The sequence below is a fragment of the Sparus aurata genome, chromosome 7 (genome assembly GCF_900880675.1).
Source record: "Sparus aurata chromosome 7, fSpaAur1.1, whole genome shotgun sequence".
NCBI classification, from domain to species: domain Eukaryota; kingdom Metazoa; phylum Chordata; class Actinopteri; order Spariformes; family Sparidae; genus Sparus; species Sparus aurata.
This window is the reverse complement of record NC_044193.1, coordinates 9,298,939-9,316,291: the sequence shown is the minus strand read 5'-3', so window position 1 is coordinate 9,316,291 and position 17,353 is coordinate 9,298,939. Positions and strand designations below refer to the sequence as shown.

General features: G+C 43.6%; 2 protein-coding genes across 5 annotated transcripts in view; both read left to right on the top strand.

Annotated features, from left to right (window-relative positions):
* anks1aa (ankyrin repeat and sterile alpha motif domain containing 1Aa) overlaps positions 1–3,358 on the top strand; it is a 74,311-nt gene extending 70,953 nt beyond the window's left edge. Inside the window, exon 26 of the mRNA XM_030424417.1 lies at positions 492–3,358. Coding sequence (XP_030280277.1) covers positions 492–608 — 117 coding nt within the window. The 3' untranslated portion in view covers positions 609–3,358. The remainder of the gene's footprint in view (positions 1–491) is intronic.
* A 4,375-nt stretch (positions 3,359–7,733) lies between these two features.
* LOC115584679 (specifically androgen-regulated gene protein) lies at positions 7,734–17,307 on the top strand. 4 transcript variants are annotated; one of them, XM_030422268.1, is made up of 5 exons: positions 7,787–7,852; positions 8,031–8,116; positions 13,489–13,687; positions 15,219–15,381; positions 15,502–17,307. In XM_030422268.1, the coding sequence occupies exons 3-5, from the start codon at positions 13,583–13,585 to the stop codon at positions 16,941–16,943; spliced, it is 1,710 nt and encodes a 569-aa protein (XP_030278128.1). In that variant the 5' UTR covers positions 7,787–7,852; positions 8,031–8,116; positions 13,489–13,582; the 3' UTR covers positions 16,944–17,307. The 4 variants fall into 4 exon arrangements, with proteins under 4 accessions (XP_030278127.1, XP_030278128.1, XP_030278130.1 ...); XM_030422267.1 differs by lacking the exon at positions 8,031–8,116 and having other exon boundaries at positions 7,734–7,852; XM_030422270.1 differs by lacking the exons at positions 7,787–7,852; positions 8,031–8,116 and adding an exon at positions 12,826–13,070.
* Positions 17,308–17,353: the final 46 nt, after the last annotated feature.

The window sequence follows — 17,353 nt, the reverse complement described above, 5'->3', positions numbered from 1 at the left end:
TTGCTATAAAATATGCTAATGCGACACCAGTTTTTGTATTTATAATAATGTGAGTTTAACTTTAGTTCAAGTACGTTACATTGAAAAAGTAAAACAAATTAAATAATGATTTGGTGTCACTTCACTTTAGGTGCTCTTGTTTTTTAACTATTTTATTGTGTGAAAAAATACCAACACAGACCTCCGCTCCCAAAGCACTATTGGTAAATTTTAGCTGATTGTCGACACAAGACACGTTGGCAAGAAGAACCTCTTTTTGATTAATGGCCACCCGGATGTATTATATAAGACTGTCGACTCAGTAACTAACCAACCTGGGCTGATCTGCATGTTACACCGGTCACATGAGTGGATTGTGATGCTCCTCTGCGTCGGTGATTCAGTCCGACTGTTACTGACAAAACCTGTATTTTAAGCGAGTTAAATCACCTGACATCCACTGCTGTTGTGAAGCCAGGACTTTGACGCCCTCTTTTTCGTGTTGTTTTCAGGGGGATCTTGTGGAACAGGAGGGGGATTCTCAGTCCCAGAGCAGCGCCACGTGGCTCGTGGACCCCAAGGAATCCAAGCGCACTATCAGCACTAAGTATGAGACCACCATATTCTGATCGGACCCCCTCTTCCTCCTGAACCTCTCACCTCTGGGCCTGGTCTCCCTCCCTCTTCCTTCCCCTTCCTTCTGTGTGCCTTTCACTGTGACTCTTGCCTCTCTGGGCCGGACCCCTGCTACCCCCCTCCGTCACCCCCTTCTCCAGCCACCGCCTCTGTCCTCATCCGAAAGCAACACAACCTGCGACCGCAAGTCCTCCACTTCTCCGCTTTTTAGTCATTAATAGTGCAGCCCTTTCACTTTATAACCCCCCTTCCAGCTGGTATGACTCACCTTCACTCTTATTCTCCTCTCTGTTTACCTTGTATGCTTCCCCAGAACTCTGTGTGCAACGCCTCCCTTCTTCACCCACCCCGCCAACATCCCGCTATTAACTCTTGGTGATAAGCTCTTTTTTCTTTTCTCGGTGCTTTTCCCCCGCTCTGTTAGGCGACGGCCACTCTGAGGCTTTTTTTCCGCTCTGATCTTTCGACTCCCGACTTCTCCCGAGCGCTGAGAAAAATCTGACACGCCGAGAGCCAAGAGCGACCTCTCTGCACACATCCTGTACCTGGATGGACGTGTTTCCCGAAGAAAACTGAGAGACTGCTTCTTGTAATTCCGCGCTCGACTTTGAGACTCAGAGGTCGTGGTGTTAAGGGGGGATATTTTTCACTCTCAGCAGTCTGTTCGAAGCCAAAGGAGGCTAAGATCCTAGCACTGTGATAAGGTTCTTTTATGGAGCTAACGAAGTAAGCATTTCTGGGGATTTTCTAGTAGGGGTGGGGGAACAGGATAGGGCTAATAGGCTCATATGGACCCACATGAAAATAGACAGTCCAAGCCTTCTTAAGACTGGCATGCCCTCCTCTGTCTATCAATCAGAGCAGCGGGATTTAAACCTGATGCTTCCTCCAGAGTGAGCTAACTATAACTAAGCACTTTTTACCAAATCTCCCAAGTGTGTCAGAATAAATGTCCTCTGTCCTGTCTTCTTCTTCTTCTTCTTCTTCTTCTTCTTTTTGTCTTCTTTTTCTTGTTGTCGTCGTCTTCTGTTTTTTCTCACAACAAATGCCTTCTCACGTTCAACCTGTCAGCATTGCCTTTTCTTTTGCCAATCACGGCAGGTTAATGTTTCACGTTTGCCGGTGAAAAATGTTAATCATTGTAAGGAGTGAATCCATCACCATCACACGTGTTGTTTTGACTTTATTTTAACCTCACTGTTTTGTGTGTGCCTGTGTGTGTTTGTCTGTGTGTGTCCCTTCCCCCTGTAGCTGAACACTGTGGCCTCTCCCAGCCAGTAAGAGCGGACAGGAACGAGCCCCGTCGCTCGGTGTCTAGGATGTTTTTGTTGAGGGGGGAGGGGGAGGTGAAAAAAAAAGCGACCCAGTTCCCATTGCAGCGAGATCACCACACCAGACTGATCTCGCCCGCCCGAAAGGCACAACGCCACACTGTCCATCGGTTCATCTGACCTCGACCCTTCATCAGAAACATTTCACTTCCTGTCCGTCAGAAAGCGATGTCCCGCTCAGGTGCATCTGTTAGGATTCGTGCATTTCCTGAGAAAACAACGGTATGCCTCCCCTCCCCATGAAGAGTTTACTCTCTCAGGAAATGTGCCTGCACCGTTTCAATGCAGAAGTTGGTGTTAAAGGGGAAGTGGCTGAGATAAGGAACATCTCTTTGTTTTGTTATGATACTAAGGTACATCGCATCAGACAGAGACCTCACACTGTAGGTACACACTCCTTACCTGGATTATTCGTCCTGTGGCGTCTCATCGTGACCTTCCACAACATACTGTACATGTAGAACTGTGATAAATGATGTAATCTTGCACGGGAGGAACTCTCTAACCAAACTCAAAGGGCAGAGAACTGACACTACAAAACTGTTTTGTAATAATAATAATAATGATGATGATGATGATGATGATGATAATATAACAGGGGGTGGCTTTTATTAGATTTTTTTTTGTACGTTTTAATTGTTTTATCGGGCAGTTCCGTGTCCGAATGCTGGAACTGGATCAGGTGTGGTTCACTGCAGTTGTCTCTCTCCTTCCCTGCCTCCTTTTGTTCAGTTAATCTAGGCAAGTTTATTCGCCGAACCTGCCCCGCAGGCTGGTAGGGCACAGCATGTTTTCTCCAAGCTAACTCCCAGTATGTCGACTGTTAATGGTACTTGTTGGTCAGCCGATGTGTATATGGGGTACATAGTCAGGTGGTTTTGATTTAACTGTTGTCTGTGTGGTACGTTGTCAGGCCAGTACGATAATAACTCTACGGTACACTGTCTTCAGCGCGCTGGTGTCGGCACCTTCAGCCATCAGCCTGGTCCCGTTCTGCTTTTGCACATTGCTGAAAGGATCAGGGGAGATATTACGGGACTAATCTGATGACAACAATGATGAGAATGATATTGTACATGATTCTAGCGGTCTGTATTTTGATACTTGAATGATTTTTGCTTTTATAGATATCTATAAATATATATATGTATATGTATGTATGTACGTATGTAATTTTTTTGACGTTTGTCAAAAGAGAGAAAAGGACTATGTCTTATAAAGTGAAACATATCGTGAATAAATACCCTGTGATTTAAGAAAAAAAAAAAAAAGGCTGAGAAAACAATGACTCAGAAGAGGGACCTCACTTCAGAAAAAAAAAAAAAAAAAGATTGTAAATAATCTTGGGCTTCCAGTCTTTTTTATGATTATTTTTCATAATTGTACAACTAATAAATGGCGCGATTAGAAAACACCGTCTCTGTTGACTCTTTTTTTTGTCCATACACTGAAGTTTTTGCCTTCTTTTCTACGGGGGAGATTTCTGCTTTAAGAAGAGGTGTAAATAAAATCTTTGGGATCTCTGGGCTTTTAGAAACACCTGTATGGAGCCATAACATGTTTAGTTTTTCTTTGGGTGGTAATTTTGTAAAACAACTCCACATCTACTTGAGTTGTTGAGGGAAGTGCTGCAGCGCTGTTTTGCTGTGAAGCTCCAGAAAAGTGTTTTGTGCAATACCCTTTAAAAGATTTTGTGTGAAGCAGACAAAATTTAGCCTTTTTCAAGGAAAGCGGCAGCAGTGTAGAAGTAAGTTGAGTAAATAAGTTAGTTCCATATTCAATGACCATGAAAACCTCTAAATAAATATATAGTATTGCCCTTAATATAAAGTGGGAGATTACTGAGCTACAGAAACGGAAACGATGAGGTTGTAATCCACCCAACGGGTTAGGTGAAACTGCAGAAAATTGTGCCCCCTCCAAATAAAACTTGTGGCTTGCAAGACGCCCTTGATTCCACCGCAGGTCAGCTGATGCAACGCTGTGCACTGATGCCCTCAGAGCGTCCCTCTCTGTCAGGTGGCAGACAAGATCGATGGAGGAGCCTGGAGGAAGTGTTGTTTGGTCTCCACCCTCCGTGTCCACTTCCTAAACCTTTCTCTGCTGAGGGATGGACAGCAGCAGCTCGGGGGCGAGTACAGGTGTAACACAGAACAGGAGATAAAAGCTGAGAGGAAAATACCATTACAGCTTCATGTGTGAGTCTAAACGACAGGAAGCTGCAGGCGCATCAGGCTGCAAAAGCAATTTCATGTGGACAAACGTGTTTCTACCGTGGAAGGCTTTCCCAAAAATCTAAAACCTCTCATTGCTTTAGGTTAAAAGTCACACTGATGGAGGTAAAGACGAACATCTGATCGTCGCTTCAAATACACCAAAGCTGCATCATATCTTTGCTGATATGCAAAAAATTTACCCAATGTGACGCCTTTTGCAAACATGAAAACATCAACAGATCCACAGATCAGACAACAGTGATTTCTGGGCCAGATGGGGATATGGATTTATACTTCAGCTCATTTTCATAGATTTAAAATAGACGTCACAGACGTGCGCTTCTGTTCCTGGAAAACAGGTCAGCCGGTTGATATCTGCAGATAGACCTCCTTTGTTCCCGACTCCAACATGCCCAAACTGACGCCGGCTCCTCGCAGCATCCAGCCTGTAAAAACAACAAATGAGTCAAACAGGCAATATGGGAGTCAAGGCAAGTTTATCCGTATCGCACGGCTCAGACACAGGGCAACACAAAGTGCTTTACAGGTGCATAAAAATGACATATGTCGCATTTAAAGGACATTAAAAACAAGCAGGGAGACATCAAGAAACCTGAAAATCCAAAATAAGCTAAAATAGAATTGATTTAAAAGAGACAAGACAGTAGAAGTCACAGTGAAGGTCAAGTTATTGATCAAAGCTTTTAAATTGCTTCAGTAAAATGCAGCGGCAAACAAACAGGTCTCCATCTAGACGAGGCGAGAGCCGGAGCAGAACCTAAAGTGTTCTGGGAGTTGGTTAGAATTCAGTATACAAACAATATAAACAGGATGAAGTTGTTGTGGGACCACTTTCTGACGAGGCCACCTTTCTTTTTGGTAATAATGCAGACATAAATGTTAGTAATAAAAGGTAATCTGTCCCTTCAGTTGTTGAGAATGCTGATGATGATGATTATCATCATTTTGTGTCACTGTTTTAGTTTCCATATGGGTCTTTTTGGTTTGTCTTGTTGATTATTGTTTTATACTAATGGTTTTTGGTTTACGACAGCTGATCCTTTATTTTCCTGCAGCCTGTACAGCTGTGGAGGTCTGCAGATGGAAATGAGCTTTAAGCTACATCTGGAACGACACATCTGTATTGTGCATCGTGCTTGACAAATAAACAATAGAATAAAATAAAAAAGAATAAAATAAAATAGTTTAAAAGAAGTTACCTAATAGCAAACTTGAATAAACTTATTTTTTTGTAAAAGTCTCACACTCATGACTCATATTTAACCTTTATTATCTGATTGTCTTATTTATCTATTTATTTATTTATTGGTTGTGAATGCAGAAGGCATTCACAACATATGTTCTTCGCCTTCAAAAATTCTTTATTTTTATTATTATTATATCTTCCGGGTCAGAAATTTCAGACCTTAACTCCTTCCACATTTTTCAACGGATTCACTCCATTCAAACACAGAATATTCATCTCAATTGGGAATCAACCGCGTCTATTTTTCTAATTGATATCATTCATAATTTCAGAAATATTAGACGTTTTTCGGCCTTTTTTTCCCATTCAAGCAGATGACGGAATCTTCAAAAATCTTCAATTTTCACACTTTTTCATGCATTTTCAAAGCTAATCTAATCATTCATACGTCCACATTAAAACTCCATTCAAACTGTTAAACGTTCACAAAGATTAGGACTTTCTCCCCTGAATTCAGCTTTGTCACAGCATTCATACTTTTTGCACAGTCGCTCTTCAAACATTGGAAACTTTTCAGCCACTTTGAGATTTTTGCATTGGTGTGTATGGGGTGGAATGTTCACAGCCATAGTGCAGGGGCCAACTGACAGAGTGAGCAGGAGCTGCGATTTATTCTGAAAATTTTGTCTTCAACTCGCCACCATTTCCACAATGTTCACTCCAGCAGAAAAATAAAAACACCAGATTGTAGGTACACTCGTGCTGGTGCCTACAGTCGATCTCTGGAGGCAATCGGACAAAAACTTTTGGCTCAGTGGGCATTTCACTGACAGGAACACCGACCAACTGCCGCATAGAGTCCCATTAAAATGAGAGGAAAAATTATCTAGATTCAGACAAACACATTCACTTTTCTAAACTGCTCAACAAGACACATTTCTGACCACAGACACACAAAAAATTCACAGAATGCTCAAGAAACTCTCATAGTTTTGACCATATCATCATTTTAGTGATAGCAGTTACTGTTTTGCAGAGAGAAGTATGATAATGTGAGGTGAGCCTCAGCTGAAATCACTGTTAAATCAGCTCTCACAGTCCGTTACCAGGACCAACCTGGTTACCATCACCGTGGCAACCCAGATCAACTGGGCCAATACAGGGAGACAGATTTATCAATGAGTCAGTTTGATAGACACACACACACACACACACAAATGCAGTCAGATATGCATGTTTCAGCATGCACACATGTACACACACACACACACACCTACACACACATATAAAGCCATGCTTTAACACACACTCACATGCACACAAACACACAGGCACACACACACACACACACATATAAAGCCATGCTTAAGCACACACACACATATAAAGCTAATCACACACTCACAGGCACACAAACACGCACACACATAGTATATTTCCCAACATTTAAACTATATTTAATGATTATCTTTTTTTTTATTCATTCAAGCCAGGAACTCCATTCAAATAATTAAATGTCTTAATCATCGATATATTGAGATTTATTGAATTTCTCAGTCAGATTCAGAGTATTTGATACATTCTCGACGTAACATCTCTTCATACTCCATCTGCTGCTTTTTAACACAAATTTAAGCTAGCATTGCAGTCTGTCTCAAACCTTATATTCTATTCTTAATGCTTCATTCTCACCAAACTATTAGGAAGCTTCATTGTCTTCAGATGAGACTTTAGATGAATTAAAGCAACCACTTCAGTTTGGCCTTAGTTTTTCAACCAATTCTACATTATTTTCAACCCAGAAATGTTTTTTAATTTATTCAAATATTCCCAATCATCGACACATCGAGATTTATTGAGTTTCTCAGTCTGATTCAGAGTCTTTGACTCATTCGTACTGTAACATCTCTTCAAACTCTACATATTTTAATGCTTCATTCTCACCCAACTATTGCAAAGTTCATTCTCTTCAGACGAGACTTCAGATGAATTAAAGCTACCAATTCAGTTTGGCTTTAGTTTTTTAACAAATTCTACATTCTTTCACAGTTTTAAGATATTGGGGACAATATTCAAAGTTTTCACAGCCAGCAATCCGCATTTGGCTTCAGCTGGTCAACAGGGAGCATTCACAACCGCAAGTTCTTCAGAACTTGCCTTTTCTAGTTTATTTATTGCTCTCCTCCTGCCGTTGACACTTACTCCACCTGTACCTTCACTCACCTGCTGTCACTCCATTGGCTCCTCCTCGGCAACGTCCTCATCGGGCGTCCACCCGATTGGCCAGACACCACCCAACCTGTGCGGAAGCTAATTGGCTCACCTGGCTTGCACGGTATGTCCCACCTCGGGATCCGTCAGTGACTTGTACTTCCGAAAAACCAGAGCAGGAGTCAGATGAACCCGCGCAGCGATGGACTGAGAGCCGAAGACTCGCTCAGCTGGACGCTCGGAGCGACACTTTCACTTCCATCACATCTCCGGTGAGTGTTCAAAGCCAAATTTTCTGCCTGGAGTGAGAGTCGTTAAAACTTTTGAGGAAATAGTTGTGGAGCTCTTTTTAAAAACTCCTTCATCGGTGCGCGTCTGTCAGTGTGATCCATCTCTGACGTCTAAATTGTACTACATCTCCTGTGCTTTTATTTTGTTATCTTCCTGTAGCTGATGAGTCTCTGCAGGAGCGCCACTGACCTCATTTTGCAGAGACAGGCTGTCATCCTGTGGCCTGAGTTAAAATGGAGGAAGAGGTGATGATTTAAAAAAAAAAAAAAATGCAAATGATTTCCCACAGTGTGAGCATCAGTAGTAATCTCTGTTCCTGCTCTGCTCTGCATGTCTTCAGATTACACATTGATCAAGAAGTGTTTAATCATTCATTATGGGCTGGCTGGCTGGCTGAGTGCAGGTTGAGTAAAGGGAAAGTGCAAATATTTGAGCGTGAATGTCAATAATAGTCATTTTGGTGGGACAAAGTGCCAAGCTAAACATTAATGAACTATTTCTGTTGCACAACCTGCCGTTCACCGTGAACTTGTGTTTACTATTAATCATTAAACCGCCTTCTCTGCTGGCCCTTCAACACATACTTCACATTTTTTTGAACTTTTTGTGTGTGTGTGTGTGTGTGTGTTTTATTAGCTGCACGCCATCATTTGTCACCGTAGACTGTCAGTGATGATTTCTTGGATTGTAATTCAGGCTCGTAAAGCGTGCAGATGTACACACAGTAAACACATTAAAAGCCTCTTAGCTCATCCTCACACTTTTTTTTTTCCTAACAGTTTTTTTTTTTATCTGCTGAGCTGTAACTCAGAGACGCTGGGCTGAATTTAAAGAGTGGTGTTAAAGACGAGGAAGCAAGCAAGCAAAGTGACATTCCTGTCCCTATTAAAATCTGACTCAGCTGTGGGTGCAGTGAGTGTTCCCGCTGCCGCCCTACAGGTTTGTCGTCTGGGTTCCTGTTTGAGAAGGTGTTGGCTTCTCTCTCACACTCGGCTCGTCTCAATAAGGCCAATGGGAGGGACGGGTAATTGGCAGCCACTAAACAGCGCTGCGGTGGGTGCTTAGTCAACTGGCCCTTTTGTTTACAGAGAACACATGTGAATGTGGGTGTTGGTGATCAGGTTCCTCCCCAGCTGGTCCCGTCAGTGCCCAAAAGTGTCACGACTCCTTTTTCCACCAGCTCGAGATTAGTGGATTTCAACATGGGAGGCTACCTGAGGCGTCACCAGAGCTCCTTTCTTTGTGAATCTTTAAAAAAGTTTGCTGTTAAAACAAGTGACATTTATAGATTTGAGTAAGTAATAGTGTGTTCTGAAGATTCAGGTTTATTTTCCTCATTCTAGCGCAGTCATTTCCTCAAAAAAAAATCTTGAAACAAGAACGTTGAAAACGGCTTGAAATTCTGCATTCTGCATTTTTTGCTTGTTGTTGTTTTTTTTTTTGCTCCGATCTTGTGAAGGAGTCGACCGATTATCATGACTGATGTTCAGCGTTTTCTGATTACTAGCATCGATGATTTTTCTGCCAGATTGCCGATCAGTTAAACTGATTTTAACTTTAGCTCTGATGCGCCGTCCTCTCACACAATGTCCCACCCAACAATATGTGTTTGTTAGGACGTCGCAATTAAAAGGCTATAAACACTGAATAATCAGAATATGCAAAGTAACTCGTAACTAAATGTATTAAATAAATGTAGTGGAGAGGAAGCGTGAAGTCGCAGAACATGCAAATACTTCAACAAGGTACCTCAAAGCTGAATATTTTTATTTTTACTGCAATTGGGTCTCAATTATCGGTTTTCAATCTCCTTGATTTCTGATAATCTGTATCGCCCCTAAAAAAGATGTCGACCCCTACTAATCCTCTGACCACCCAGATCATTATTATTGTGGGGTGTAATTATAGAAATGATCTGATATGATGGAGATATTTGTGCACGGATTTATTGGCTCTCATTTGTCTGCAGACAAGATAACACGATTAGCCGATAGATCGTGTCGGGGCGACTGGCTCACGACGTATCTGCCATCAGCTGGCGAGGCCACGAAAAAGTCTTACCACTGAGCAGGCTTGAAAACAGTGATTGATTTTGAGTGAAATGAAAGGCTGAATGATTCTAAAAAAAAGTTGAGTTATTTTGTTGGAATTAATATTTCTTGGTTCTGCTGCCACAAAAGGAGAAATGACACACAAAAAAAAAGAATGAACGACAGCAAAAAATTATCGGCCCAGAGTTTCCCCACTGGTACATCCCTTTTTGACATTTCTTAGTTCCTTCAAAGTTTTTCAATACGGTCAAGAGCCAGAGAGAGCACATCCATCTAACACAAATGCAGGTGTGTCAGAATAGTGTAGATTCAGTGTGTCAAGAGTGTTTTGAGGAAGAAACGTCGGCACAGTGAAGCCGAGCAAGAGCAGTGTGCCCGAGCTTCTTTTTTCGAATGCTCACATGTATTAACAGTCATTTGTTTTAAGAAGGAATCATATATGTCACATGTAAATAATATAATTCAGTCTAAAATGATTTAATCTGCCTCTAAAATGCCACCTAAATCTCAGCTCTGGATAAAACTGACCGAAGCTTCGTTTAGTCATCATTATGTTGCGCTTGTCCTGTTAATTTTAACGTTGTTTAGGCTGCTGCCATGCATTCAGCTCATTCCAAGAAGCCTCTCAGGAGCTGCTCCCATTTTCCTATTTTTTGTTTGTATAAACTTTTCTTGACATTTGAACTGTCCTGTGCCGGCAGAGACGCCATGTTTACGCTGAGCGATGGCCTCGTCCTCGGGACAATCTCACGATAGCTAGCAGCAGCTTCGTGCCAGTATTGTCGACGGTGTTGGAGACTAATTCTCAGACAAACATTTATACTGATTCATTAAGGGCGACTTTAATTGCTTAGCGCTTATATGTTTAATCAAGCGTTCCCTGAGATAAGGGGACAATAAAGTGAGCTTTGCTCTGCTTTCATGAACACACCTGATCCTCAAGGTGCAGCTGCGCCTGCCTGTTGAATATAATAACAGGTTGTAAAGCTTTTTTTCTTTGGATGCTGTATGTTAAGCATTTATGTGACTTTTTTTTCTGTCAAAATCCACCACAGTCTTTACCTAAGCTGGTCAGATATTATCCCTTCATGCCTCAGCCGTTGTTCCCTGTTGATGGCATTTGCTTCTGGCACTTGCTAATGCACTCTAAGCACTTAAAAGGGGGAAAAGTAAGGAGGAGCGAACTTTTGCTTTAAGTGGCCTTTTCTCTGTGGTCCTGTGAATTCACTTAATGCCCTGTTTGTTTCTAAATCAGCCGTCTATTAGTGAGGATTTTAAAAAATCCCAGTCTTTATCCCTTCAGAAGGGGAGGAGCACACAATACTTCTTGTAGTATTTTGCTGGCATGCTTTCCTCATACCTGAGCTGTCAGTAGTAATGGATATGTATATATGTGTGTGTACAGGATAACAGGCTGGAAACACAAGTAAGCAGTGTAATGCCGCATCATAACACGGTATATCAGTTGTCTTTACACTGATTGGACATGACGCGAAGGACCTCGGGCGTATGACCAGACAAAGACGAGCTCTTCTGTCTCCGTTACCGAATCACAGTGACTGGAATACATAAACACGAGCAGCTCGACGCGTTCCAATGCGACTTCTAGTTATTTGTACAGCGTGACCTCAGCGCCGCAATGCAAAATATCCTGTTCCTGCTATCTGTCGCCGGGATCAATTAGCAGCAGCACGTCTTGCCACAGCCGTTACTGGAATAAACCCTTAAAACTTGTGTTACTGATGTAAATTAGTCGATGTTGTAGTTCTGTACTGTAACATATTCAGGCGGCTACTAATGGCCAATTTAAGACACATTTAAGGGATTATTGCAAAAACAATGTGTGTGTACATCAGCCAGTATGTCAATATTGGAATTTTTTATTCCCTGATATCAGTATTTGCCCTTAAAAATCAAGTTCAGGTCAGGTTTTATTGAATATGTACTCTAATGATTAATATACTGGTCCAGATAGTTGTTCCACTGATAACTCGAGACAATGTAACTTTTGCTGGAGTTGCATTGTGGGTAATGTAGGCACCAAATGTATGGAAATTTTTTTAAAAAAAGGCCATATGTCGGGTTCTGCTGTTCATAATGAGTCCAACAGTGTCACAGGAGTGCAACACACCAGTGGACTGCTATTCAAAACCTAGTGCCTACATTACCCATAATGCAACATAGCCACTGAGAGACATCACTAGAGGCAATTTATCAGATTACATGCAGCTTCCCCTGGAGCCACAAAAGGCTTCATACTTCCTTTTTTTGTTTTTACACATGCAGTAGTATTCCCCTAAACCTGTAAACACACTTTAATGTGTAAAATTAGTGAAGTTACCCTTTAACCATCATACCGGTCGATCAGGCCAAGAAGGCCACAGCAGCACAATCCCCAGTTGTATTGAACGAGGAAGTGTGTGTTTTATTGCTCCTGAGTTTAAACTGTACGAGGAAGAAAGATAGTATCGTGATAAATCGGTGTCCCTTTAATGTAAATTAAATTCCAAAGTTAATAACCTGCAACTTTTTTAATAACTCCCCCCCCCCCCCCCCCCCCTCTTGAACGTCTCACTAAAAACTGTGGCATTTTTCTGAAATTAAAACGGATAAAGGCATAAAAGTATAGATTAAACTCTAAATCATCCGTCCTGGTTATCGACTGTGGCACCTCTGAGAAAGATGGGATCAATATGTCCGATGTTTTGCACTTCAGAAAATATAAAACCCGACATTAACGTAACAAATTTAATCATCTCCGGCCTTTATATTAAAGGACAGATTCACCATTTTTCAAGTCTGTCAAGCCAATCGTGCCCATAGGATTGAAACAAGTTTTGATTCCTGTTCTTACTGGCCGTTAAAACACCCCTCCTTCATACTTACTCAGTGTGAGTGATGGCTGAGGGGATCCACGCTCACCAGCTCGTTCTGTGCAGAAATACATTGCACATATTTCTTTTTAGTACAATATTCCCTCTTATGGTTATTGGCTCTGTCAGGAAACGGAGGGAATTTCACATTAAAGAGGCGGTAACTTTGGAAGACATCTACTCGCTCTGACAAACTTCGAGATACATTTTCTCTCCCTCGTCACTTTACATTGAAAGATGACAATGGAAGAGACACCGCGCAACGAAAATCTCCGGTAATCTGCGGACTTCATAATAATCCAGGCCGTGTCTGGTGCGTGAATTAAAATGTTTACAAATTCATCCATTAATTGATGTAATGCCCCCATCAGCATATCTGGTTGTGTTTTAATATATCACGGTGACTGTGACGGCACATTGCATTTTAAACAGGGCAGCTTTTACATTACGAGGATCATTTAGCCATCGGCTCTGATTCATGCCGTTCATTTGTCACCCTAATGGAGAGAGCGGACATTAATCGTTGTTGCTCTGATGTTTTTAAAACAGCAGTTTTGTAAACTATTTTTAGCCTCCGCCGAGGCGCCGTCTCACGTCTGGCGGTTGTCGTTGTGTCTTTTGTGTTTGATGAACTGTTCTGAAGGAGACGGCGGTGCATCAAGTCTGACTCCGGTTTTCTTCTCCTCCCGTCAGATTCCTCCTCAGACCGATTCTTGGTGATATTTACACGATCAGTAGAGGACCCAGGTGAAGCCCAGGTCCTGTCCCTCAGCCTCTTCCTTGTGCAATGCCAAAGGGCGGCACGTGGCCAGGCGGCGTTGCCTTGGATCCTTTGAGCGGTATGGACAGTGCCGGGAGCTGTGACAGTGTGATCAGCATGAACTCCGGCTATGTGAGTGCTCCTGTACATCTCCTCGCCTTTGTCCTGCCTGTTCACTGTATAACTCTACTTTCCTCTGATATATTTGAACCAACATTAACAGTGCAGGGTAGCTTTGCTTTTGAGACTACAGTTAAGAGACAGTTCATACTCACTATTCAAATACATACTGGTACATAACTGGGTCGCATTTAACCATGATTTCACCTTGAATTAAAATCAGTAAAGCTGCCGCGATCTCTCTGTTAGCTCCTTAGATTAAAAGATTAGCCCCCTGCCGTTAAAACGTAACTTCTGTGTTTTCAGATTTCAGATTCCTTGCACATGCTGCTGCTTTTATTGTCCATGGGATGTCCTTTTTTCAAATGTTTCAACCATACCAACATCAAATGTCACAATCTACCACCCGTAATCTGCAACTCTGCAGATAAATACAATACAATCAGATAGCAAACCGAGCCGACGCCTCAACGCAAGAAAAGCGGCGGCCTTTACAGCCTGCAGTTCACCGCGTGTCAACAAGTCGTCATGCGCAAATAGTGACGATAACTGTGATGTTTAAAAATGACATATTGTGTTGACAAAATAAATATGATAATATTGTGTCAACAACACATAGACTGTTGAATACTTTCGGTTTATTTATGTTTTCTGCCGCAGCAGGTGGTGGTTAACGTTTAACGCTGGCTGCCATGAAAACAAAATCCTAAAGTGTAATTGTTCCTTTTGTATACCTTTTTGTATGGTTATTGTTACAGACTCTCTCCACCTCCTTACACTTGTATTTTGAGTGTTAATCATTTGCGAAGATTAATTTCCACATCGCACCGTTTTTACTGCTCGTTTCAAATGTTCCACTGATGTCGTTGCGACATCGTTGTTGTGAATTCTCGTGGCGAAAATCCGATCTCCTGACAGCCCTGGTTTCAAGATGTGACCACTGAGGTCACGCCTACGCACTGACACAACACAACCACACTTGCACATCAGGAGATGGCTGCGTACTGCCTCTTAACAAAAGGGAACAGGGGGAATCCAGAGAAATTCTTACGGCGCGCGTGCACCGATCATCGCTTTCCAGGATGCTGCTCTCCATTGTTGAAACGGGGAGTTAAGCTTTGTGCGTCGATACGAATGACATCTGCGCGAACTTTTACAGTCAATATGAGAGGGTTAGATGGAAGCAAGTGGATCTGTTTGAGGCGAGATACGCTCATGTTGGTCAGAGACGGGCCTTCAAGGGGGGTTTTATTGTGAGTTTCTTAAGAGACGACCAGAGGGGATCTCCAGCTGTTCACAGGCACCTGCAGCCACCTGAGACAATTCCCTCTGACAGGCCAATATAGAATGAAAGATGGCCCAGAACAGGACAGGATCTGTGTAATTAGTCATTTCTTTTGCAGCAGTTCGAACTCTTCATAAATTTGACCTATCGCTTCTGTCCTGTCTCTCATGGCCATGTTTAGGGTTGAATGGAGGACAGAGGTAGGGAAAGAGTTTCACGTCTGTAATGCGTTCTCACAGTCTCCTACTTTGTGTGCAGAGTGATGACAGTATGGAGCACTTATCTGCAGAGGAGAGAGCGTGTCTGATGTATCTGGAGGAAACAATCGAAGCGCTGGAGGTGCAGGAAGACAGCGGCTTATCCAACGACGAGCCGGATCCTGTGTTACGGGCAGAGAAAATGGGCCGGATGAGAGTAAATGGTGAGTTCATGTCAGGGGATCTTCTTCTTTGACTGTGTGTTTGACACTCGAGCATTTTACGCTAGAATAACACGAATAACTGCAATACTAACTGCAATAATTGTGCTTTTTGTTTCCCAGACATTTCCAGTTTGAAGTCTGATGAGTCCGGAACAGATCAGATGTCGGACAAAGCTGAGCATCGCGCTCTAGAGCAAACCTCAGAACCGCGGTCCAACGCAAAAGATCTCGACACGTCTGCGAACCTCATGGCGCTGCTCAAGCTTCCGGTCACCAAGCCGGACGCTGGTTGTGAAATCCAGCCATCAGCCACTAAGGCAGACGAGTTGTGTGTATCCAAAGATGAAAGCGGTAAAATAAAGATCGTCTCGAGCACCAGCCAGTCGGCTCCGGCCCCTGAGATCGATCTCGGTCTGATCCCTCCTCCCTCAGACTTCATGGATGAGCCAGGAAATCCTCCACAGCCGGAAAAAGCAGACGACCCTCCTCCATCTGCGGGAATATCCACCAAAAAGCCAGGAGCGACTCTTGACCTAGAGGAGATACGCCAAAGAGCCTCTACCAAAACAATTCCTGTGAGCCCCCCTGTGGTCCAGGAGCCACCAAACAAGCCCCCAGACCTGAGCCCATCAGCCGTCAGCTCTGGTCCTCAGTTGAGTCCTCCTGACGTCGTGGAGCCCAGAAGCCCACCTGCTGTGGCGCCTAAGCCCAAGAAGCTTCCGGCCAACATTGTTCTGAAGTCACACAAAGCAGCAGTGGCTGATGGTAACTCGGTGCCCACAGGTGGCGATCGGCTGTTGTTGGACCCCCAGAGGGTCCACATGGAGGCCCTCAGAAAGCTTGGCTTGCTTAAAAGCGACGATGTAGATCCAGGCCCCGCCTTGAGCCCCAAACTGTCTCCCCAGACTAGAAGGTCATGGGCAGTTCCTTCTTCTCCCAGCAGCCCAGCAGCCCCACACACACCACCCACGACACCGTCCCACACCCGTCTCAACAGCCCATCTCCCGCCTCCGTCCCTCCTGCAGCTGTGTCGCCGTCGCCCCCTGCGGTCCAGCTTCCTGATATCGTCCCGGCACCTCCTGCTTTCAGTGACCCCGATGGCTCTCTGTTGTCGGATAATAAACCGGTGACTACGCCTCCTCGTACCCCTCCTGTCCTGGTCAAGCAGCCAACCCCTCCGAGGTTCAAAGATGTCAAATCAGCCACCCTGGAGCGCTCAGGCCTCGGGTTAAGCAGCTTAATGGACGCTCAAGACCCAACTGAGGCCGGCCAGGGCGTCAGCGGCACACAGAGCCCAAGCCAGCTGCGCAACACTCGTCCACGACCCGCCTCTCTGGGGAGTGGGAAAGAGTTTTCAAGCGCACAGGGAGAAAGCTCGCAGTTGGGTCATGCCGCCAACAAAGAGCCCGACCTACGGAGGTCCCTGCCGGCCTTTCAGCACTCCGGAGACTCTCAGAAGCTGCCGCGGTCTCAAGGAATCAGCGTACTGATCTGCCCTCGCTCAGAGAAGGGAGATGAGCGCCGGGAGGCCCTGAGGAGACTGGGGCTGCTCAGGGACTGAGGCATCGACGGCAAATCTTATACCTCATCCGACTCCTACAGACTCGCTTCAGATATGAATATATATTTAAAGGAACATGCCGTACATTGACGAAGACATTACAAAACTTTTGGGAAGCAGCTTAAACACACAGCCACACATCTTTATTTACCGCACTAAGCCTTTACACCCAGAGTGCCTGACATGACTCGAGAACATTTAACTGTCATGTCCACACCTGCATCTGCTTGTTACTCATATTGTACAGCCATATGAAGTGTTTTTATTCCTCCTAAAACTGCCATTCAAGAAGTCTTTGGATATTCACCGACTCTCTCACTGTAGCTGTTTTTTGGTAAATTAAATACTGTTACTTTTAAGAGGAGGCGATGAGTTATTTTTGTCATTTTACGATGTTGATCTACAGGTTC

Excerpts from the sequence above, each read along its gene's own strand:
- LOC115584679 (XM_030422267.1), top strand. The coding sequence starts at position 13,583 with ATGCCAAAGGGCGGCACGTGGCCAGGCGGCGTTGCCTTGGATCCTTTG. Across the intron at positions 13,688-15,218 it reads TCAGCATGAACTCCGGCTAT|AGTGATGACAGTATGGAGCA; the intron begins GTGAGTGCTCCT and ends CTTTGTGTGCAG. Across the intron at positions 15,382-15,501 it reads GGGCCGGATGAGAGTAAATG|ACATTTCCAGTTTGAAGTCT; the intron begins GTGAGTTCATGT and ends TTTGTTTCCCAG.